Raw genomic sequence first — 27,762 nt, forward strand, 5'->3', positions numbered from 1 at the left:
AAAAACAAGTCAAAGATATTTGCAACAAACAGACCTCAGTGCAAGAAAGTTACTTACCAGCAATACAACACATAAGTACAAATATAAACATTATAAGACATAAAAACAGGTCAAAGATATTTGCAATAAACAGACCTCAGTGCAAGAAAGTTACTTACCAGCAATGCAACACATAAGTACAAATATAAACATTATAAGACATAAAAACAGGTCAAAGATATTTGCAACAAACAGACCTTAGTGCAAGAGAGTTACTTACCAGCAATGCAACACATAAGTACAAATATAAACATTATAAGACATAAAAACAGGTCAAAGATATTTGCAACAAACAGACCTCAGTGCAAGAAAGTTACTTAACAGCAATTGAAGACATACATACAGACATAAACATTATAAGAGATAAAAACAAGTCAAAGATATTTGCAACAAACAGACCTCAGTGCAAGAAAGTTACTTAACAGCAATTGAAGACATACATACAGACATAAACATTATAAGACATAAAAACAAGTCAAAGATATTTGCAACAAACAGACCTCAGTGCAAGAAAGTTACTTACCAGCAATACAAGACATACATACAGACATAAACATTATAAGACATAAAAACAAGTCAAAGATATTTGCAACAAACAGACCTCAGTGCAAGAAAGTTACTTACCAGCAATACAACACGTAAGTACAAATATAAACATTATAAGACATAAAAACAGGTCAAAGATATTTGCAACAAACAGACCTCAGTGCAAGAAAGTTACTTAAAAGCAATACAAGACATAAATACACACATAAACATTACAAGACATAAAAACAAGTCAAAGATATTTGCAACAAACAGACCTCAGTGCAAGAAAGATCCTTACCAGCAATACAACACATAAGTACAAATATAAATATTATAAGACAAAAAAACAGGTCAAAGATATTTGCAATAAACAGACCTCAGTGCAAGAAAGTTACTTACCAGCAATGCAACACATAAGTACAAATATAAACATTATAAGACATAAAAACAGGTCAAAGATATTTGCAACAAACAGACCTCAGTGCAAGAAAGTTACTTACCAGCAATGCAACACATAAGTACAAATATAAACATTATAAGACATAAAAACAGGTCAAAGATATTTGCAACAAACAGACCTCAGTGCAAGAAAGTTACTTAACAGCAATTGAAGACATACATACAGACATAAACATTATAAGACATAAACACAAGTCAAAGATATTTGCAACAAACAGACCTCAGTGCAAGAAAGTTACTTACCAGCAATACAAGACATAAGTACAAATATAAACATTATAAGACATAAAAACAAGTCAAAGATATTTGCAATAAACAGACCTCAGTGCAAGAAAGTTACTTACCAGCAATACAAGACATAAGTACAAATATAAACATTATAAGACATAAAAACAAGTCAAAGATATTTGCAATAAACAGACCTTAGTGCAAGAAAGTTACTTACCAGCAATACAAGACATAAGTACAAATATAAACATTATAAGACATAAAAACAGGTCAAAGATATTTGCAACAAACAGACCTCAGTGCAAGAAAGTTACTTAACAGCAATTGAAGAAATACATAAAGACATAAACATTATAAGACATAAAAACAAGTCAAAGATATTTGCGACAAACAGACCTCAGTGCAAGAAAGTTACTTAACAGCAATTGAAGAAATACATACAGACATAAACATTATAAGACAAAAAAACAGGTCAAAGCTATTTGCAATAAACAGACCTAAGAGCAAGAAAGTTACTTAACAGCAATTGAAGACATACATACAGACATAAACATTATAAGACATAAAAACAGGTCAAAGATATTTGCAATAAACAGACCTTAGTGCAAGAAAGTTACTTACCAGCAATACAAGACATAATTACACATTTAACAGCAATATAAGACATAAATACACACATAAACATTACAAGACATAAAAACAAGTCAAAGATATTTGCAACAACAAGACCTCAGTGCAAGAAAGTTACTTACCAGAAATACAAGACATAAATACACACATAAACATTACAAGACATAAAAACAGGTCAAAGATATTTGCGACAAACAGACCTCAGTGCAAGAAAGTTAATTACCAGCAATACAAGACATAAATACACATTTAACAGCAATACAAGACATAAATACACATTTAACAGCAATACAAGACATAAATACACACATAAACATTACAAGACATAAAAACAAGTCAAAGATATTTGTGACAAACAGACCTCAGTGCAAGAAAGTTACTTACCAGCAATACAAGACATAAATACACACATAAACATTATAAGACATAAAAACAAGTCAAAGATATTTGTGACAAACAGACCTCAGTGCAAGAAAGTTACTTACCAGCAATACAAGACATACATACACATTTAACAGCAATACAAGACATAAATACACATTTAACAGCAATACAAGACATAAATACACACATAAACATTATAAGACATAAAAACAAGTCAAAGATATTTGCAACAACAAGACCTCAGTGCAAGAAAGTTACTTACCAGCAATACAAGACATACATACACATTTAACAGCAATACAAGACATAAATACACACATAAACATTATAAGACATAAAAACAAGTCAAAGATATTTGCAACAAACAGACCTCAGTGCAAGAAAGTTACTTACCAGCAATACAAGACATAAATACACACATAAACATTATAAGACATAAAAACAGGTCAAAGATATTTGCAACAAACAGACCTCAGTGCAAGAAAGTTACTTACCAGCAATACAAGACATAAATACACACATAAACATTATAAGACATAAAAACAGGTCAAAGATATTTGCAACAAACAGACCTCAGTACAAGAAAGTTACTTACCAGCAATACAAGACATAAATACACATTTAACAGCAATACAAGACATAAATACACATTTAACAGCAATACAAGACATAAATACACATTTAACAGCAATACAAGACATAAATACACACCTAAACATTACAAGACATAAAAACAAGGCAAAGATATTTGCGACAAACAGACCTCAGTGCAAGAAAGTTACTTACCAGCAATACAAGACATAAATACACACATAAACATTACAAGACATAAAAACAAGTCAAAGATATTTGCGACAAACAGACCTCAGTACAAGAAAGTTACTTACCAGCAATACAAGACATAAATACACATTTAACAGCAATACAAGACATAAATACACATTTAACAGCAATACAAGACATAAATACACATTTAACAGCAATACAAGACATAAATACACACATAAACATTATAAGACATAAAAACAAGTCAAAGATATTTGTGACAAACAGACCTCAGTGCAAGAAAGTTACTTACCAGCAATTGAAGACATAAATACACACATAAACATTACAAGACATAAAAACAAGTCAAAGATATTTGCGACAAACAGACCTCAGTGCAAGAAAGTTACTTACCAGCAATACAAGACATAAATACAGAGATAAACATTATGAGACATAAAAACAAGTCAAAGATATTTGCAAAAATCAGACCTCAGTGCAAGAAAGTTACTTACCAGCAATACAAGAATTAAATACACACATAAACACTATAAGACATAAAAACAAATCAAAGATATTTGCAACAAACAGACCTCAGTGCAAGAAAGTTACTTACCAGCAATACAAAACATAAATACACACATAAACATTACAAGACATAAATACACACATAAACATTACAAGACATAAATACACACATAAACATTACAAGACAAAAAAACAGGTCAAAGATATTTGCAACAAACAGACCTCAGTGTAAGAAAGTTACTTACCAGCAATACAAAACATAAATACACACATAAACATTACAAGACATAAATACACACATAAACATTACAAGACATATAAACACACACAAACATTATAAGACATAAAAACAAGTCAAACATATTTGCAACAAACAGACCTCAGTGCAAGAAAGTTACTTACCAGCAATACAAGAATTAAATACACACATAAACACTATAAGACATAAAAACAAATCAAAGATATTTGCAACAAACAGACCTCAGTGTAAGAAAGTTACTTACCAGCAATACAAAACATAAATACACACATAAACATTACAAGACATAAATACACACATAAACATTACAAGACATATAAACACACACAAACATTATAAGACATAAAAACAAGTCAAACATATTTGCAACAAACAGACCTCAGTGCAAGAAAGTTACTTACCAGCAATACAAGATATACATACACACATAAACATTATAAGACATAAAAACAAGTCAAAGATATTTGCAATAAACAGACCTCAGTGCAAAAAAGATACTTAACAGCAATTGAAGACATAAATACACACATAAACATTATAAGACATAAAAACAAGTCAAAGATATATACACACATAAACATTATAAAACATAAAAACAAGTCAAAGATATTTGCAATAAACAGACCTAAGTGCAAGAAAGTTACTTACCAGCAATTGAAGACATAAGTACAAATATAAACATTATAAGACATAAAAACAGGTCAAAGATATTTGCAATAAACAGACCTCAGTGCAAGAAAGTTACTTACCAGCAATACAAGATATACATACACACATAAACATTATAAGACATAAAAACAAGTCAAAGATATTTGCAACAAACAGACCTCAGTGCAAAAAAGATACTTAACAGCAATTGAAGACATAAATACACACATAAACATTATAAGACATAAAAACAAGTCAAAGATATATACACACATAAACATTATAAAACATAAAAACAAGTCAAAGATATTTGCAATAAACAGACCTAAGTGCAAGAAAGTTACTTACCAGCAATTGAAGACATAAGTACAAATATAAACATTATAAGACATAAAAACAGGTCAAAGATATTTGCAATAAACAGACCTCAGTGCAAGAAAGTTACTTAACAGCAATTGAAGACATACATACAGACATAAACATTATAAGAGATAAAAACAAGTCAAAGATATTTGCAACAAACAGACCTCAGTGCAAGAAAGTTACTTAACAGCAATTGAAGACATACATACAGACATAAACATTATAAGACATAAAAACAAGTCAAAGATATTTGCAACAAACAGACCTCAGTGCAAGAAAGTTACTTACCAGCAATACAAGATATACATACAGACATAAACATTATAAGACATAAAAACAGGTCAAAGATATTTGCAACAAACAGACCTCAGTGCAAGAAAGATACTTAACAGCAATTGAAGACATAAATACACACATAAACATTATAAGACATAAAAACAGGTCAAAGATATTTGCAATAAACAGACCTCAGTGCAAGAAAGTTACTTACCAGCAATGCAACACATAAGTACAAATATAAACATTATAAGACATAAAAACAGGTCAAAGATATATACACACATAAACATTATAAAACATAAAAGCAAGTCAAAGATATTTGCAATAAACAGACCTAAGTGCAAGAAAGTTACTTACCAGCAATTGAAGACATAAGTACAAATATAAACATTATAAGACATAAAAACAGGTCAAAGATATTTGCAATAAACAGACCTAAGTGCAAGAAAGTTACTTACCAGCAATGCAAAACATAAGTACAAATATAAACATTATAAGACATAAAAACAGGTCAAAGATATTTGCAACAAACAGACCTCAGTGCAAGAAAGTTACTTAACAGCAATTGAAGACATACATACACACATAAACATTATAAAACATAAAAACAAGTCAAAGATATTTGCAACAAACAGACCTCAGTGCAAGAAAGTTACTTACCAGCAATGCAAAACATAAGTACAAATATAAACATTATAAGACATAAAAACAGGTCAAAGATATTTGCAATAAACAGACCTCAGTGCAAGAAAGTTACTTACCAGCAATACAAGATATACATACAGACATAAACATTATAAGACATAAAAACAGGTCAAAGATATTTGCAACAAACAGACCTCAGTGCAAGAAAGTTACTTAACAGCAATTGAAGACATACATACAGACATAAACATTATAAGAGATAAAAACAAGTCAAAGATATTTGCAATAAACAGACCTCAGTGCAAGAAAGTTACTTAACAGCAATTGAAGACATACATACAGACATAAACAATATAAGACATAAAAAAGAGGTCAAAGATATTTGCAATAAACAGACCTCAGTGCAAGAAAGTTACTTACCAGCAATACAAGACATACGTACAAATATAAACATTATAAGACATAAAAACAGGTCAAAGATATTTGCAACAAACAGACCTCAGTGCAAGAAAGTTACTTACCAGCAATACAAGACATACGTACAAATATAAACATTATAAGACATAAAAACAGGTCAAAGATATTTGCAATAAACAGACCTCAGTGCAAGAAAGTTACTTACCAGCAATACAAGACATACGTACAAATATAAACATTATAAGACATAAAAACAGGTCAAAGATATTTGCAACAAACAGACCTCAGTGCAAGAAAGTTACTTACCAGCAATACAAGACATAAGTACAAATATAAACATTATAAGACATAAAAACAGGTCAAAGATATTTGCAACAAACAGACCTCAGTGCAAGAAAGTTACTTAACAGCAATTGAAGACATACATACACACATAAACATTATAAGAAATAAAAAAGAGGCAAAGATATTTGCAATAAACAGACCTAAGTGCAAGAAAGTTACTTACCAGCAATACAAGACATACATACAGACATAAACATTATAAGACATAAAAACAAGTCAAAGATATTTGCAATAAACAGACCTAAGTGCAAGAAAGTTACTTACCAGCAATGCAACACATAAGTACAAATATAAACATTATAAGACATAAAAACAGGTCAAAGATATTTGCAACAAACAGACCTCAGTGCAAGAAAGTTACTTAACAGCAATTGAAGACATACATACAGACATAAACATTATAAGAGATAAAAACAAGTCAAAGATATTTGCAACAAACAGACCTCAGTGCAAGAAAGTTACTTAACAGCAATTGAAGACATACATACAGACATAAACATTATAAGACATGAAAACAAGTCAAAGATATTTGCAACAAACAGACCTCAGTGCAAGAAAGTTACTTACCAGCAATACAACACATAAGTACAAATATAAACATTATAAGACATAAAAACAGGTCAAAGATATTTGCAATAAACAGACCTAAGTGCAAGAAAGTTACTTACCAGCAATGCAACACATAAGTACAAATATAAACATTATAAGACATAAAAACAGGTCAAAGATATTTGCAACAAACAGACCTTAGTGCAAGAGAGTTACTTACCAGCAATGCAACACATAAGTACAAATATAAACATTATAAGACATAAAAACAGGTCAAAGATATTTGCAACAAACAGACCTCAGTGCAAGAAAGTTACTTAACAGCAATTGAAGACATACATACAGACATAAACATTATAAGAGATAAAAACAAGTCAAAGATATTTGCAACAAACAGACCTCAGTGCAAGAAAGTTGCTTAACAGCAATTGAAGACATACATACAGACATAAACATTATAAGACATAAAAACAAGTCAAAGATATTTGCAACAAACAGACCTCAGTGCAAGAAAGTTACTTACCAGCAATACAACACGTAAGTACAAATATAAACATTATAAGACATAAAAACAGGTCAAAGATATTTGCAACAAACAGACCTCAGTGCAAGAAAGTTACTTAACAGCAATTGAAGACATACATACAGACATAAACATTATAAGACATAAAAACAAGTCAAAGATATTTGCAACAAACAGACCTCAGTGCAAGAAAGTTACTTACCAGCAATACAAGACATACATACAGACATAAACATTATAAGACATAAAAACAAGTCAAAGATATTTGCAACAAACAGACCTCAGTGCAAGAAAGTTACTTACCAGCAATACAAGACATACATACAGACATAAACATTATAAGACATAAAAACAAGTCAAAGATATTTGCAACAAACAGACCTCAGTGCAAGAAAGTTACTTACCAGCAATACAACACGTAAGTACAAATATAAACATTATAAGACATAAAAACAGGTCAAAGATATTTGCAACAAACAGACCTCAGTGCAAGAAAGTTACTTACCAGCAATACAAGACATAAGTACAAATATAAACACTATAAGACATAAATACACACATAAACATTATAAGACATAAAAACTGGTCAAAGATATTTGCAATAAACAGACCTCAGTGCAAGAAAGTTACTTACCAGCAATGCAACACATAAGTACAAATATAAACATTATAAGACATAAAAACAGGTCAAAGATATTTGCAACAAACAGACCTCAGTGCAAAAAAGATACTTACCAGCAATACCAGACATAAATACACACATAAACATTATAAGACATAAAAGCAAGTCAAAGATATTTGCAACAAACAGACCTCAGTGCAAGAAAGATACTTAACAGCAATTGAAGACATACATACACACGTAAACATTATAAAACATAAAAACAGGTCAAAGATATTTGCAACAAACAGACTTCAGTGCAATAAAGTTACTTAACAGCAATTGAAGACATACATACAAATATAAACATTATAAGACATAAAAACAGGTCAAAGATATTTGCAATAAACAGACCTCAGTGCAAGAAAGTTACTTACCAGCAATACAAGACATACGTACAAATATAAACATTATAAGACATAAAAAGAGGCAAAGATATTTGCAATAAACAGACCTCAGTGCAAGAAAGTTACTTACCAGCAATACAAGACATACGTACAAATATAAACATTATAAGACATAAAAAGAGGCAAAGATATTTGCAATAAACAGACCTCAGTGCAAGAAAGTTACTTACCAGCAAGTGAAGACATAAATACACACATAAACATTATAAAACATAAAAGCAAGTCAAAGATATTTGCAATAAACAGACCTCAGTGCAAGAAAGTTACTTACCAGCAATACAAGACATAAGTACAAATATAAACATTATAAGACATAAAAACAGGTCAAAGATATTTGCAACAAACAGACTTCAGTGCAAGAAAGTTACTTAACAGCAATTGAAGACATACATACAGACATAAACATTATAAGAGATAAAAACAAGTCAAAGATATTTGCAACAAACAGACCTCAGTGCAAGAAAGTTACTTACCAGCAATTGAAGACATACATACAGACATAAACATTATAAGAGATAAAAACAAGTCAAAGATATTTGCAACAAACAGACCTCAGTGCAAGAAAGTTACTTACCAGCAATACAACACATAAGTACAAATATAAACATTATAAGACATAAAAACAGGTCAAAGATATTTGCAATAAACAGACCTCAGTGCAAGAAAGTTACTTACCAGCAATGCAACACATAAGTACAAATATAAACATTATAAGACATAAAAACAGGTCAAAGATATTTGCAACAAACAGACCTTAGTGCAAGAGAGTTACTTACCAGCAATGCAACACATAAGTACAAATATAAACATTATAAGACATAAAAACAGGTCAAAGATATTTGCAACAAACAGACCTCAGTGCAAGAAAGTTACTTAACAGCAATTGAAGACATACATACAGACATAAACATTATAAGAGATAAAAACAAGTCAAAGATATTTGCAACAAACAGACCTCAGTGCAAGAAAGTTACTTAACAGCAATTGAAGACATACATACAGACATAAACATTATAAGACATAAAAACAAGTCAAAGATATTTGCAACAAACAGACCTCAGTGCAAGAAAGTTACTTACCAGCAATACAAGACATACATACAGACATAAACATTATAAGACATAAAAACAAGTCAAAGATATTTGCAACAAACAGACCTCAGTGCAAGAAAGTTACTTACCAGCAATACAACACGTAAGTACAAATATAAACATTATAAGACATAAAAACAGGTCAAAGATATTTGCAACAAACAGACCTCAGTGCAAGAAAGTTACTTAAAAGCAATACAAGACATAAATACACACATAAACATTACAAGACATAAAAACAAGTCAAAGATATTTGCAACAAACAGACCTCAGTGCAAGAAAGATCCTTACCAGCAATACAACACATAAGTACAAATATAAATATTATAAGACAAAAAAACAGGTCAAAGATATTTGCAATAAACAGACCTAAGTGCAAGAAAGTCACTTACCAGCAATACAAGACATAAGTACAAATATAAATATTATAAGACAAAAAAAAAAGGTCAAAGATATTTGCAACAAACAGACCTCAGTGCAAGAAAGTTACTTACCAGCAATGCAACACATAAGTACAAATATAAACATTATAAGACATAAAAACAGGTCAAAGATATTTGCAACAAACAGACCTCAGTGCAAGAAAGTTACTTACCAGCAATGCAACACATAAGTACAAATATAAACATTATAAGACATAAAAACAGGTCAAAGATATTTGCAACAAACAGACCTCAGTGCAAGAAAGTTACTTAACAGCAATTGAAGACATACATACAGACATAAACATTATAAGACATAAACACAAGTCAAAGATATTTGCAACAAACAGACCTCAGTGCAAGAAAGTTACTTACCAGCAATACAAGACATAAGTACAAATATAAACATTATAAGACATAAAAACAAGTCAAAGATATTTGCAATAAACAGACCTCAGTGCAAGAAAGTTACTTACCAGCAATACAAGACATAAGTACAAATATAAACATTATAAGACATAAAAACAAGTCAAAGATATTTGCAACAAACAGACCTCAGTGCAAGAAAGTTACTTACCAGCAATACAAGACATAAGTACAAATATAAACATTATAAGACATAAAAACAAGTCAAAGATATTTGCAATAAACAGACCTTAGTGCAAGAAAGTTACTTACCAGCAATACAAGACATAAGTACAAATATAAACATTATAAGACATAAAAACAGGTCAAAGATATTTGCAACAAACAGACCTCAGTGCAAGAAAGTTACTTACCAGCAATCCAAGAGATAAATACACACATAATCATTAGAAGACATAAATACACACATAAACATTAGAAGACATAAAAAAGGTCAAAGATATTTGCAACAAACAGACCTCAGTGCAAGAAAGTTACTTACCAGCAATACAAGACATAAGTACAAATATAAACATTATAAGACATAAAAACAAGTCAAAGATATTTGCAATAAACAGACCTTAGTGCAAGAAAGTTACTTACCAGCAATACAAGACATAAGTACAAATATAAACATTATAAGACATAAAAACAGGTCAAAGATATTTGCAACAAACAGACCTCAGTGCAAGAAAGTTACTTAAGAGCAATTGAAGACATACATACACACATAAACATTGAAAGACATAAAAACAAGTCAAAGATATACGCAACAAACAGACCTCAGTGCAAGAAAGTTACTTACCAGCAATACAAGACATAAATACACACATAAACATTACAAGACATAAAAACAGGTCAAAGATATTTGCAATAAACAGACCTCAGTGCAAGAAAGTTACTTAAGAGCAATTGAAGACATACATACACACATAAACATTGAAAGACATAAAAACAAGTCAAAGATATACGCAACAAACAGACCTCAGTGCAAGAAAGTTACTTACCAGCAATACAAGACATAAATACACATTTAACAGCAATACCAGACATAAATACACACATAAACATTATAAGACATAAAAGCAAGTCAAAGATATTTGCAACAAACAGACCTCAGTGCAAGAAAGTTACTTAACAGCAATTGAAGACATAAGTACAAATATAAACATTATAAGAGATAAAAACAAGTCAAAGATATTTGCAACAAACAGACCTCAGTGCAAGAAAGTTACTTAACAGCAATTGAAGAAATACATAAAGACATAAACATTATAAGACATAAAAACAAGTCAAAGATATTTGCGACAAACAGACCTCAGTGCAAGAAAGTTAATTACCAGCAATACAAGACATAAATACACACATAAACATTATAAGACAAAAAAACAGGTCAAAGCTATTTGCAATAAACAGACCTAAGAGCAAGAAAGTTACTTAACAGCAATTGAAGACATACATACAGACATAAACATTATAAGACATAAAAACAAGTCAAAGATATTTGCAACAACAAGACCTCAGTGCAAGAAAGTTACTTACCAGAAATACAAGACATAAATACACACATAAACATTACAAGACATAAAAACAGGTCAAAGATATTTGCGACAAACAGACCTCAGTGCAAGAAAGTTAATTACCAGCAATACAAGACATAAATACACATTTAACAGCAATACAAGACATAAATACACATTTAACAGCAATACAAGACATAAATACACACATAAACATTACAAGACATAAAAACAAGTCAAAGATATTTGTGACAAACAGACCTCAGTGCAAGAAAGTTACTTACCAGCAATACAAGACATAAATACACACATAAACATTATAAGACATAAAAACAAGTCAAAGATATTTGTGACAAACAGACCTCAGTGCAAGAAAGTTACTTACCAGCAATACAAGACATACATACACATTTAACAGCAATACAAGACATAAATACACATTTAACAGCAATACAAGACATAAATACACACATAAACATTATAAGACATAAAAACAAGTCAAAGATATTTGCAACAACAAGACCTCAGTGCAAGAAAGTTACTTACCAGCAATACAAGACATACATACACATTTAACAGCAATACAAGACATAAATACACATTTAACAGCAATACAAGACATAAATACACACATAAACATTATAAGACATAAAAACAAGTCAAAGATATTTGCAACAAACAGACCTCAGTGCAAGAAAGTTACTTACCAGCAATACAAGACATAAATACACACATAAACATTATAAGACATAAAAACAGGTCAAAGATATTTGCAACAAACAGACCTCAGTACAAGAAAGTTACTTACCAGCAATACAAGACATAAATACACATTTAACAGCAATACAAGACATAAATACACATTTAACAGCAATACAAGACATAAATACACATTTAACAGCAATACAAGACATAAATACACACATAAACATTACAAGACATAAAAACAAGGCAAAGATATTTGCGACAAACAGACCTCAGTGCAAGAAAGTTACTTACCAGCAATACAAGACATAAATACACACATAAACATTACAAGACATAAAAACAAGTCAAAGATATTTGCGACAAACAGACCTCAGTACAAGAAAGTTACTTACCAGCAATACAAGACATAAATACACATTTAACAGCAATACAAGACATAAATACACATTTAACAGCAATACAAGACATAAATACACATTTAACAGCAATACAAGACATAAATACACACATAAACATTATAAGACATAAAAACAAGTCAAAGATATTTGTGACAAACAGACCTCAGTGCAAGAAAGTTACTTACCAGCAATTGAAGACATAAATACACACATAAACATTACAAGACATAAAAACAAGTCAAAGATATTTGCGACAAACAGACCTCAGTGCAAGAAAGTTACTTACCAGCAATACAAGACATAAATACAGAGATAAACATTATGAGACATAAAAACAAGTCAAAGATATTTGCAATAAACAGACCTCAGTGCAAGAAAGTTACTTACCAGCAATACAAGACATAAATACAGAGATAAACATTATGAGACATAAAAACAAGTCAAAGATATTTGCAAAAATCAGACCTCAGTGCAAGAAAGTTACTTACCAGCAATACAAGAATTAAATACACACATAAACACTATAAGACATAAAAACAAATCAAAGATATTTGCAACAAACAGACCTCAGTGCAAGAAAGTTACTTACCAGCAATACAAAACATAAATACACACATAAACATTACAAGACATAAATACACACATAAACATTACAAGACATAAATACACACATAAACATTACAAGACAAAAAAACAGGTCAAAGATATTTGCAACAAACAGACCTCAGTGTAAGAAAGTTACTTACCAGCAATACAAAACATAAATACACACATAAACATTACAAGACATAAATACACACATAAACATTACAAGACATAAATACACACATAAACATTATAAGACAAAAAAACAAGTCAAAGATATTTGCAATAAAGAGACCTCAGTGCAAGAAAGTTACTTACCAGAAATACAAGACATACATGCACACATAAACATTATAAGACATATAAACACACACAAACATTATAAGACATAAAAACAAGTCAAACATATTTGCAATAAACAGACCTCAGTGCAAGACAGTTACTTACCAGAAATGCAAGACATAAATACACACACAAACATTATAAGACATAAAAACAAGTCAAACATATTTGCAATAAACAGACTTCAGTGCAAGACAGTTACTTACCAGAAATGCAAGACATAAATACACACATAAACATTATATGACATAAAAACAAGTCAAAGATATTTGCAACAAACAGACCTCAGTGTAAGAAAGTTACTTACCAGCATTGCAAGACATCCATACACATATAAACATTATAAGACATAAATACACACATAAACATTATAAGACATAAAAAAAACAAGTCAAAGATATTTGCAACAAACAGACCTCAGTGTAAGAAAGTTACTTACCAGCAATGCAAGACATACATACACATATAAACATTATAGAACATAAAAACAAGTCAAAGATATTTGCAATAAACAGACCTCAGTGCAAGAAAGTTACTTACCAGAAATACAAGACATAAATACACACTTAAATATTACAAGACATAAAGACAAGTGAAAGAGATTTGCAACAAACAGACCTAAAAGTAATAAAATGACTTTCCAGCATTGATTCCTCATTTTCAGGGAGGGTTTTTTCATCTTGCACTTCGCTGACACGCATCAGCATCCAGTTCTTTATGAGAAAAGGGGAAGACTGAGGGAGGGATATACTCACCGTCACCGACACGCTGGGCATCAGTGTCCTGTGCTTCATCAGAAGAGATGGCGTTCAGGAGACTGTCATCCAGGATCCTGATGACTTGAGGAAGGCCTTCTTCTGCAGGACGCTCAACCACATAGTCAAGACAGTCTGTAAGGAAACAAGTTTAAAATAACATTAGGAATGTAATAAACAGCCAGTGCTAAAGCAACAGACCTACATTTATTAGTTTGAGCAGATGATGACAGAAGAGCATTTTAGGCTACATTTATGTCAGACTGAGTGACACTTCGACTTTTTCATGTGAGATCAAAAGATGTCAACTAAGTTCACATCATTAAGTGAAGCATCCATTTTTAATAGAAGAGCACCAAACCTCCACCAAGGCAGCTCACTCTGTGCACACTACACTTTTATGGTAACACTATTTTATTTTGTATACATTCATTTCTTTTTATTTGTCCTTTTTAAACCTTTATGCAAACACTACGTTGGAGTAGGTAATGGATAATAGGTACTCATTTGTAAATAACTGGACATAAATAGCTTGTTACATAAATATACTACAGGAAATGTATAACTAACTAGGTAGCTCATTCTCTTATTTATTTATTTATTTATTACAATTCTTTCATTAACAATGTAACACATTTTGAAACAGCATCAGAGGTTTAATGTACCAATTTCATGTCCTAAATGTTCCCAATACAAACAAAGGCAGTGGAACTCCAAGCACATATTTTTTAAAATAAAACACAAAATAAAACACACACATAAAGGTTTGACTTCATGATTATTTTGACTATGCTTAATGTTTTCAATATTATTTTTATATTATTTTATTTTGATTTTTTTTTTTTATCACTGCGTTATGTAGCTGGGAAAAAACGTTATAGTTTACCTAATGAAGCTTTTGATCCAGAGAAGAAAATGATGTCAGGAGCTACAGGGGATCTGGTGTGTTCACCTGCATGTTCTATCATTGTGACGAAATGCTGTTACCATAGAAACTGATTTTATTTTTATTCTTTTTTTGGGGAGTATTTTACGAATCTTTGTCCGTTAAGCTAGTTTAACCATTTTATTGGGGGGCAGTGTCAAATTTGAAGCCTTCAATCAAAGTAACACCTTTTTTCACATTCATAGGCCAGTCGGTAATAAATTCTACAGCTGTCCCGCAAAATTTAAAGCATACAAACTATTTACCGGGAAAAATCTTGGAATACACATATTTTGATCACATTAAAAATTTGATATTCACACTGGAACTTGTTAAATTATTATAGTTGTCTAGTGACTCTTAAAATAATTGAAGAATCTTTGAAACTTACCAGCCAGGTGACTTTCAATGAGTCCGGATCCATGATGAGCCAGCCAGCTTTGCTGTTATGACGAAACACAAGTACAAACGACTCAAAGAAGTCGTTTGTACTGTCGCTTTCTAGTAAATTCCGCTTTCTGTAGAAATATTCTCCAAAAGTTATCTTTCCACAAGCTGAGTTTGGAGCAGGTCAAGACAAGTTCACGAGCCAGCACAAAAGAACGAATGGAACGTTGTGGAAGTGCATTTAAACACTCGCCTTGGTTACGGTTGCCAACTGCGTGTGCACGTAATAAAACTATAAGAATGGAGCTCACTGCAATGTAATTTACAGTTAATTTATGGTCATTTATAGTTACTGCCTTTTCACCCTTTATGTGGGATGTAATATAAGCACGTAGGTATAGGTATATCCAGAAATAAACATAGATATTAGAAAGCAGCAAATCCGTAACTGAGATGTTTGCTTGAGTGAATAACATTAGCATATAGCTCATGGTAATATTACATCTTCACATTTTTCTTATCGAAGCTAACAATAACTTAGCGTTCTCGCTACTCACCATGCTGTAAAACAGGTATATGTCAGCAATGACAACATTTAACAGATATTAAAATGCTAGCCGCGCTAATTAGCCTTAGGATTGCTTGAGGTCTTGTTTTCAGCTCTAGTGGTCATAAGCGAACTTAGGCCTGTGCCAACCTTGAGCACGAACAACAATCTTGTAAAGCTCACTATTAAACTGACAAAAAGCCTTAGAGCCTAGAAACTATGATACTTACAACTCTGCTATGTTTGTGTCATAGCATATAGCAAGACCCCATAACGATAACTGACCTTTGACCTCTTCTCAAGATTAATCTTCAGGTCAAAGAGATAATGCTATATACAGCTATTTTAACACTATGTTTCTTACTGCCATTGTCTGACATAATATCCTTGAATCTTTTTCTAATTCAACACTTAATATAAACACTGTATGTTTATTTAAAAATTAAGAATTAAAAACGCTCCTTGTAATGCCAACTTTTGTTTTCAAATGTAAATAAAGTATATCAACTAACATACTGGACACTGTTCTGCTGAACAACACACATATTACGAATGTTGTAGATGGTGTTTTTTAGTAATTTATTATTTTATTTGTCATACAATTTAAAACTTTAATAACCTTTTCAATAAAACAAAGTATCAGATGTAATTATTCTGAAACTAAGTCTAAGCTTCCCATAACTTTTTATTGCAAGTTACATTACTGACATAATAAACATAAAATGTTTGTATTGTTCATCCACAAGTGCAGTCTCTGGCTCAAACAACACAGAAGCTTGGTGTGTTTGTTTCTCAGTCCAGGCATTACTGCTTGAATGCCTGTCATGAATTTAGGTAATTCAAATGCAATTGCCTAAAGAAAGTCTTTTACATTGTCCCAACTTCCCTTAAGCTGTACTGGGCTGGAGATGCAATGAAAGTAAAGAAGAGAAAACAATGTACAACGAGGGAAAAAAATAACCAACTATATACATGGTGTATGCGTAAGAAACATTGAAACAGAAACATTGTGGGTGTATACAAGGGCAGTTATATAATAAAATAAATAGGGGTGAAATGGTAAATGGTCTGTATTTGTATAGCGCTTTTCTAGTCCCTAAGGACCCCAAAACACTATACATCCAGTCATCCACACACTGGTGATGGCAAGCTACATTGTAGCCACAGCCACCCTGGGACGCACTGACAGAGGCGAGGCTGCCGGACACTGGCGCCACCGGGCCTTCTGACCACCACCAGTAGGCAACAGGTGAAGTGTCTTGCCCAAGGACACGACGACCGAGCCTGTCTAAGCCAGGTCTCGAACCGGCAACCTTCCGATTACAAGGCGACCTCCCAACTCTTGAGCCACGATCGCTGGCTGGATGGAGGGGCTATGGTCGTTTAGGGTGGTAATACCACTGAGATACCACTGAGACCAAAATATTGCACAGGACCATAAATATTGCACACACTAGAGATATGGCACATGAGCCTAAAATATTGCACAAAACATGGAAAGACTGAGATATTGCACATAGCTAATCAATAGCAGCATCACAGTGGATGAACTGGGGAAGTCAGTTCATACTTTTAGTTTGCATTAAGAGTTCTGACAGCACATGGGAAGAAGCTGTTCTTATTTTCTTCAATCAGTAATGAATAGTAAGATGTTCTAGCTTTATGGAGGGCTTTTTTAATAAAGCAGGCTAAATGATGATCTACTACATTTTTGCACACCATTTCATCTCCAGCTTACGAGTTATCTGTTAAATGTTCCGTTTCTATGTCGTATGTTAAAACAAGATCTAGAGTGTGATTAAAGTGGTGGGGGGGGGGCTTATTTTACTTTTTGAGAGAAGCCAGTTGAGTCTGATAACAGATTACACGCTGTCATTTTGAGCAATACAAATAATAAAACATTTTAACTGTCAGATAATTTCAAATGCAACAAACATCAGTATCATTATTTCATATTCTGTATAGTTTTTCATATTTATATCCTGTTCATAGCTTGTACTCACTACAGCCTGTACATACTTATAGTTATAGAATATTCACAACATACTTCATACCGTGTACATTATAACATACCATAATAGACCCATTTCTGTAATATACTTACATATCTATCCATCCATCCATCCATTCGCTTATTCTTTTCAGGGTCGCGGGAGGCGCTGGAGCCTATCCCAGCTGTCATAGGGCGAAAGGCGGGGTACAACCTGGACAGGTCGCCAGTCTGTCGCAGGGCCAACACACAGGGACAGACAACCATTCACACCTAGTGGCAATTTGAATTATCCAATTAACCTATCCCCACAAGTTGCATGTCTTTGGACAGTGGGAGGAAGCCGGAGTACCCGGAGAGAACCCACGCAAACACGGGGAGAACATGCAAACTCCACACAGAAAGACCCCAGCCTGATGTTGGAATTGAACTCAGGACCTTCTTGCTGTGCGGCAACAGTGCTAACCACCGTGCCACCGTGCTGCCTCTTTTTTTTTTTTACCCATTCACACACACATTCACACACTGGTGATGGCAAGCTACATTGTAGCCACATATCTATATTATTGCTAATATATATTGTAATATATCTGTATCACTAAAGCACTTCTGGATGGATGCAAACTGCATTTCGTTGCCCTGTACCTGTGCATGTGCAATGACAATAAAGTTGAATTCTAATTCTAATTCTAATTCTAAACACGAGCCCCACCCCCCACCCCCATCCCTATGTGATTGTGGAATATATATGCAGATGATGTTGTTTTGGTCCTGTCAAATCCTGAGCGATCTGTTCCTGTACTATTAGATCTGGTGAGGTTGTTTGTTATACAATTAACTGGTAGAAGATTGAGTTTGTGGCTTTAACTGCAAACCTGGATGTTGATTTCTTGAAAACTTTGCTTTTTAAAATTACAGACAATAATAATTAAATGCACTTAAGAACAGGACGCAGCAACACTACATATGAGCGGGTGGAGGGAGGTTTGGGGTCTTCACTCACCCCCGTTCTGTTAACCGTCTGGGCAGGGGGACTGGGAGGAGGTGCTGGCCGTCAGATTGGGGTCTGGGATGCGGGGCCTCCCTGCTGCTGCAGATAAGGAGGCGGTTTGCTTTCCTCCACCCCAGAGAGAAGGGTTACATCTCCTGGGTCCGGGTCCGGTTTGCCCCTCTGAGGGCGGGGGTACCTGGACCTGAGATATAGAGTTAGACTCTTTGTGTCTGTCTCCACGTCGGGTGAGTTTGTGTATATGGGGGTGGGAATGCACCGTCTGTGTTTATATGTCAGCTTGGGTCTTAGACTCCACCTCTCTGGGAACATCTCAGGCTTTCCGAGGTTTGGAGGCCTATCTCCCCTCACTGCACTCCCTGCCAGTGGCTGATGCCCTCAGACGTTGGTGTGTTGGTGGTTCTTGGTGTCTGGGGCTGAGCGCTCATGTATGTGCCGACTCACTCCTGGTGGCCAACTGGCAGGGCCTGGCGCCCGTGGCCCGGCTGGGCCCCTTCCGGGAGGTGGGGTGCACTCAGGCCTCTAGCCTCTGGGCCTGAGGCCCAATTCTCTCTGGCACAGCTGGCTGCCGGCAGATCCCGCGGGCACGCCACTGCAACTCCCTCTGGCCTCTGCTCTGTGGCTGCTGGGTGACCTCTCGTTTAGGGCTCTCCTCAGCTCTTCCCAGGAGGGTGGCACGGTTGCACCCCTGGTGGTCCTCCTTGGGTCCTCGTATTCTGGGGCCTCTGAATGTCTGGGGGCTCCCCACACTCCCTAGCAGATCGTTACATGGAGAAACCTTTTGAATACAAGCATGCTGATCCACACAGGTGTGCACACAGGCGGACACACGGGTTTTCACAGACACAAACTACACCTTTCTTGGCTGCTACCTCAAAGCACATTGTGCGCTGTCGATCTTGCGTACCTTTCTCACCATCTCTTCTCCCCTCTATTTTTCTTTCTCCCCCTCTCTTTCTTTCATTCTTTCTCCCTGTCTTATCCCCCAGTCATGTCTGTCCCGTCTGTAACAACCGAAAATCAAATCAAATAAATACATATTTATAATTTAAAAAGAAAGAAAGAAAGAAAATATTTTTGGCAGACGATCACTTTTTGGAGTGAATATTTGTCGACATTATGACTCTTCCGACAGAGCAGTACAGCTGTATTCATAGAGTGTGTGTCTGTGTGCAGTCATGTCATGCCACCAAGCCGGGCATGTTGAATGTCCACCTGGTCCCGCACACACATGATGACGTTGGCTGGCTCAAGACTGTGGACCAGTACTTCTATGGAGGTCAGTGTGACACATACAGAGCACTGTGAAGCTATTAGCCAACCTCCTGCTCTGTGTTTACTCTGTCAAATGTTTGCATATGTTTCTATTTACTCTAGTAGTTCTGCTGATGCAAGTTAATCTGCTCTATTGACTGGTACTAAATATCTTCCTGATTGCTGCTACAAGTGATTGTGGGTCTTGTGACCAGCAGCGTTATCCTCCTGCTTTAAAGCCCTATTATGTGTTTTAATGGTGGTTCATTCACATGATCTCTGGATTTGATTTGAATGTGAACTGGAGTGACAGCCATCACTCATGTTCGAACTACTCTCTGTTGTTGGGGCTGTGCGAAATGTGGAAATGTATCTTTTTTTTTCTTTTTTTTTGTGTCCTGTCTGGCACTGTAGCAATCAGAATTATTGTCTGAAGGCCAAGAAAAATGCCCAACAGTTTACTTCTTCATTGCTTTAGAGTTTTATGCTTTTAGTGCAATTGATTGTCGAGCTTGCATATTTTAATGTCACATGTTGTTTATAGTAAGTTGTAAGGCCAGGTGTTGTGCAGGTGACCATCATCTGATATTGATTTCCAGTCTGGGTTAATATGTAAGCAGAACTCATCTGCAATGAGGGTGGTTTGTTTGGGCATATGCATGAATGCAGATGAGCACATATACTTTCTTGCTGTTAAGATACGTTAGTGTAAATAAATATTTTTCAAACTGTGACACACAGCAACTAAATTCTGACCACTTCTTCAAGCATTGACAAAATAACGTCTCTTTTGTCCTAAATCTGTGCACATTTGTGCGCGTAGATCGTAATGACATCCAGCACGCTGGTGTTCAGTACATCCTGGACTCAGTTGTGGATCAGTTGTGGAAGAATCCAGATAGGAGGTTCATCTATGTGGAGACGGCCTTTTTCTACCACTGGTGGAAGAGTCAGAGCTCCAGCATGCAGCAGACAGTCAAACAGCTGGTTAATGAAGGTAAATACCCATTCAGTACTATACAGCTGCGTTAAGTGTTTCAGTGCATCCTTACCAAAAGCTGCTCCTCCCGCAGGCCGTCTGGAATTTGTGAATGGTGGTTGGTGTATGAGCGACGAGGCTGCCACACACTACAGCGCCGTCATTGACCAGATGACGATTGGTCTGAGGTTCCTTAATGAGACTTTTGGAGCCTGTGGCCGTCCCCGCGTTGCCTGGCACATCGACCCCTTTGGCCACGCCCGGGAACACGCCTCCATGTTTGCACAGGTAGCATAGCTCTTTATGTTTATTCTTCGAGTTTTGTACGAGTCACACTTCAGAATTGCTCAGCTCATTCACTGTCACACTTTCAAACGTTGGCCATGTTTAATATCAGCAGTATAGGGCAGAATAGAAGGATGAGCATAATTGGTCACCTTAAGGAAGGCCTGATTTCTAGTGAGACTTAAAATGGGAGAATTTATCAGTTAAAGAAGAGAGTTGAGGCTAATTAGAGTTAAGGTAGCACTCACGTCGAGAAAGACTCTCCGTTTTCTCATTACAAATTTTTGGCTGTATCGTCATTATCAGATTTGCTGCTCTGCAATGAATCAAATGGGCTTATTTCCAGAATGCTGCATTATTACATGAAGGCACAATTTAGTTCACTGGCTTTCCATTTGACTTTCCTTTAACCATTAACTGTCTGTCTTTTGCTGCAGATGGGATTCGATGGCTTCTTCTTTGGTCGTCTAGACTATCAAGACCGGGCTCGCAGGATGAGGAATAAGGAGCAGGAGCTTCTATGGAGAGCCTCCGACAGCCTTACTCCTCCAATGGCTGACCTCTTTACTGGTATGCAAAGTTTCTTTCTTCATCCCTTTATGTTAATGACTTCTGGACTCAGCAACAGGATGGTGTCACATTATTTTTTAACCGCTTGCCCCCGTTAACCAACAGGGATCCTTCCTAATGGCTACAACCCTCCTGAGGGCTTCTGCTGGGACCAGCTCTGCAGTGACCCACCTATCAGAGACGATCCTGATCTTGAAGACTATAATGTTGATGATGTGGTGGGACGCTTCCTCGTCATCGCCAACAGTCAGGTTGGACACAACTCCACACTGGCGCACAGAGACACTGATTTATCAGTCACGTGGTGTTCTTAACACCGCATGTTTAACTAACACTACGAAAAAAATGCTCATGTTAAATCAAAAGACATCAAACAACGCTTTCTGATTTAGAAAAAGAGGAAGCAGAAGGGATGCTGTGCTTTTTATCCCAGCCCATATACAGCTGTGACTAGCTAACATGACATGTAAAATTTCAGTAGGAACCTCTTGTTTCAAGTAATGTCAGCATATCTTCATGCAGGTCCCCATAATTTTTTTCTCAACCTGTCTGGTTTTATTTTATGAACCTGTCATGATCACAATAATAAAGACATCTACAGATAGTGTAATGCAATGTCCTCCTTTAATAATCCGCATTCACCACTTTAGCCATCATATAAATGTGCTTTGAATAGTGTGAGGTGACGGAGCCGGTTGGGAGTTCGGTTTCAGGTTCGGTGGAGTTGCTGGAGGAATGGGATCGGGCGTCCAGCGCGGCCAGCGACTGCAGCATGCTCAGCAGGCTGTTGGAGGAGGGCAGCTGCAGGTATTTCTCCGGGACGTAGCCCACCTGTCCGCTACGGTTTCTGGCCTGGAAACACAGACAATGCACACAGACGATGACAACAGCCAAAAATGTTTCAACAGGAAAACTCCTAATGAGAAAAAATAAAATCAGATGTAAAGAGTAGGGCTGTAACAATATCACTGCATCGTCGCCAGAATTTAATAACAGCCACAAAGAGAATAATAGGAGAGCTTTTGTTCTCTCTTCCTGAATTAACGAGAAATCTAAAATCCTAAACAAGCCTCTGCTGAATTCATGAAGCTTGATTTCATGAACACCGGTGGCCTCCCCTTCCGCTGCTTACTTATTTTCATTCAGATTGAAAACACTCAGAGGTATTGGGATCTCTGTTGGGGCATGCTGTGGGGAATCACAGCACTAAAACAGATCTATATAAATGATATTGCTCACATTTTTATGTATGATTATATTCATTAAAATAAATACCCCATTAAAACACTATATCTGTATATGAAAAGATAATCACCTAAGTAAATATACATAAAATATTGGCTCAACACGTGGAGATGGTCTGTGCCTCCTGAGCCACTGCTCATAAAGGCTAACAGGGACAAAACCAAATACAGGAGCAGTGTTAAGTTCAAGCATTGAGTGCAAATGTACGGTTTTCTGTGTTTTTGTTTTGTTTTTTTTCATAGAAATGTTTTGTTTTGTTTTTGTTTGTTTTTTTTGTTGTCCGGTTTGGATCTTTAGCAATCAGAATTGTTGTCTGAAGGCCAAGAAAGATGCCAAGTGGATTTACTTTACCAAGTGGATCATCATGGCCTTGCCATATTGGTCCATTTGATTGACCTTTATTATAATTATGTATTTATTTTATTTTTGTTTTTTAAAGACGGGACAGACATGACTGGGGGATAGGACAGGGAGAAAGAATGACACAATAAATAAACAATAAACAATAAACTAGCTAACAATAGATACTTTTTTAATTTCACCTGCTGAGAATGAAAAAAGAAAACAAGCAGAAGAAAACGAGAGCAATAGAATAAACAACATCACGATGATATATGGGAATATAACTGTAAATACTAAATATTAAACATTACTGTGCAGCACGTAAGATCGACAGCGCACAGTGTGCTTTGAGGTAGGAGCCAAAAAAGGGTGTAAAACACCAGTCAGTGTCACGCCGCCGGGTATATCAACTTCTCTTTTAAGCTGTGCTTTCTGCTTCATGCTCCGTGCCCACGCATGTAACAAGGGCTGCTACAAAGCCCTTTAAAACAGGAAGTAGCATGTGCTGCAGTGAGCTTGAATGGTGTCCCAATGCGCTGAGCAAGCACAGTGCAAGCATGCTAGCCAGGTGTGGTGCGTGATGATAAAGTGGTGACTAAAACTCTATAAAGGACATAACTAATATAACAGCAGGTCAGGGTTACTCTTACAATTTTCTCTGGTAAGAAGTCAAAATCCTTCATATAGAACTCTGAAGTTACCTGGAGAGATGAGATCCTGCTTCATAGTACAGGCCTCAGGGCAACATTTCAAAGTTAACGTGCAAAACAATCAATATATGTATTTGTATGTAACTGACAAAAAAAGGAGAGAAAAGCGTCCAAACACTTCTTGTGTCATTCCAGAGTTGAGGTCGCAGGTTATGGTGCCACCACTGGACTAGCTAATGAGAAAAGAAGGAAGATGATTTTTAACAAATTTGTTGTATTAAGAAAAAAGAAAACAAACCATCCAAACTGTTACTTTATTAGTAAAGAGATGTTGCAGATATTTGTACTGAAATTGTATTTTGCTTCATTTCTAATGTGTTCAAAGCAAAAACAAGCTTTTCCTGTGAGCTCAGACCATTTTATTTCTTTCTGCTGCATTTCTGCATAAAATACAAATCTGCATCATTTTTTAAAAAAGTGCTTTAAGCTGAACTAATTGTCCCTTTTTTCTAGAACCTGGTGAATCACCCTCTCTTCACTGTGCAGAGACTGAGGTTGTCAGCTGTACAGAGCTCAATGATATTTTACAGAAATAATTCCCCGAGGTCCACCAAGTCAGGAGCTATCAGCACTGGTTCTGTGGACAAAGTCCTGGGAAAGATATATGTCGAGTGAGTTTGCATGATCCCTCAGCTCACAGCTGCATTTATTAAACATTCAAAATACAGAAAGATTTTATAAAACTGGGAAACTGTATTTCTGTCTTGCAGGGAGACTCTGGTGGAGGAGTGGTTCATAATGGCAGGATTTATGGGGTCTCTTCTTTTGTGGGAGATCCAGACTTTGTATGCAGAGCACCGGCTGCCTTCATGGACCTCTGTGATCCTGAGTATGCAGATTGGATCAGGAAAACTATCAACCCATAAAAAGCTGTGAGGTGTGGATAACTGTAAACAAGCTGAAATAAATAATCTTTTAGAGTTTAGCTTTGGTTTCTTTTATTCTGTTTGATATAAGCAGTAGAGGATTTCAGAATTTCTGTGTTATTTGCCAAAAGATGTTTTTTTCAGCTGCACCCACACACAGTTTCTTTAGATAACTTCAACTGCAGAAAGTAAAAACTCAGCACTAAGTTTCAAATGCAGTTTTAAAGATAATGATAATATGGTGTCCCTGAAGAAAACACCCGTCAATAGAAAAAGCTGCAAAATCCTGCAAAATGTAACAGAAGTTGAATAAAACACAACGGAAATAGAAAAAAATGCAACAAGGCTGAAAAACTGAACAAACAAACAAAAAACAAACACAAATTACAACAGAAATAATAACAACGATATAAAACAAATAGAAGTAGAAAAAAAACGTTCTCATCCTAAAACTTGGTGACAAAGTGGAATATGGTAAGGAAACACTCACTTAAGTGCTGTCATTACTCAAAGGTTCCTGATAATCATGCATGAAGTGATTTCTGGAGGGGAATGAAACTTAACTGAACTGCTCCCTGTGACATTTTGACCTGTCAAACGCAGGCGTAACTCCTGTTATTCATTGTTGTATTGCAGGTCTGCTGTGCACGACGTCTGTGAATCTGAGTAATTTGGTACAGATGAAGGAATAAGACTGCTCAGATGCTTTGGGTGTCACGTAATGATCCCTCAGGTTTGGGTGTCTTTGGTGCCCTTTGATTTCAATCTACCTGCACATTGAACAGAAATCCTGCCATGACAGAACACACTAATGCCTTTTCAAGGGAGAACCGATCCAAATCTGAGCTGTCAGCCCCAAGTTCTCTGCAGTCATCAAATCAAGCATAATCTGGTTTGAACAGGCTCCCTGCCTCACTGCAAAAGCCTTTTTACCAGCTGCTGTTTGACAAATTGCAAAGCCTCTGAAGAGACTTTAGAAAGGGGGAAAAAGGATACGAAGAAAAAGCTGAACAAAAAGCTATCCATGCACTGTTTAACATTTCACTTGGAGTTTATTGACTGTATTCTATCTGTGGATTGCATTATAGCTTCTCTGAGAGCTTTGCTCCCTGAAGATTTTATGATCTGTGAACACTGAGTCTCTCTTGTGGCTGTAAACCAGTCTGCTCAGCATGGCACTGCATGGCAGAGTTTCTCTCCATTTTTTTGAATCACCTTTGCTCAGTTGTACTCCTAACTGATCTCCTGAGTTTGGCTGTATTCCTGGACTTTGCCCTTTAGTTACTCTTCAGTCTCTTTGACACACAGGCTGCCAAATTTGAAATAACATTTTTAGTTTTGGAAAAAGAAGAGCGTGTCTAGCAAATTCTTGCACATCCTTGTTCTTAAATAGCACTTTTCTACTCAAGCACTCAAAGTACTTTATACACCTCATTCACCCATTCATACAAGCACTTTTCTGTACCTAAGTTCTTTCTATCTAACATTCATACTCTGATGGACACATGAAAGAGCAGTTTGGGGTTCAGTATCGTGTCCAAGGATACTTTGAGATACAGATCAGATCAGTCCCTAAGGACCCCAAAGCGCTTCACACTACATTCAGTCATTCACCCATTCACACACTGGTGATGGCAAGCTACATTGTAGCCACAGCTGCCCTGGGGCGCACTGACAGAGGCAAAAGTTGAGTTAAATCTGATTTATGTTCATTAATGCCCCTCACACTGTAACTTAAAGTAATAAATCGGTCACTGATTAATTACAGAA

The 27,762-nt window shown here is 35.3% G+C and overlaps 1 protein-coding gene across 1 annotated transcript; it reads left to right on the plus strand.

The window, feature by feature from the left end:
• The first annotated feature begins 20,941 nt into the window (after nt 1-20,941).
• On the plus strand, nt 20,942-23,201 carry LOC145429340 (lysosomal alpha-mannosidase-like). Its single transcript, XM_080302605.1, has 5 exons — nt 20,942-21,020; nt 21,819-21,992; nt 22,069-22,262; nt 22,697-22,829; nt 22,935-23,201. The coding sequence occupies exons 1-5, from the start codon at nt 20,942-20,944 to the stop codon at nt 23,141-23,143; spliced, it is 789 nt and encodes a 262-aa protein (XP_080158731.1). The 3' UTR covers nt 23,144-23,201.
• The last annotated feature ends 4,561 nt before the right edge of the window (nt 23,202-27,762 follow it).

The sequence above is a fragment of the Astatotilapia calliptera genome, chromosome 6 (genome assembly GCF_964374335.1).
Source record: "Astatotilapia calliptera chromosome 6, fAstCal68.1, whole genome shotgun sequence".
NCBI classification, from domain to species: domain Eukaryota; kingdom Metazoa; phylum Chordata; class Actinopteri; order Cichliformes; family Cichlidae; genus Astatotilapia; species Astatotilapia calliptera.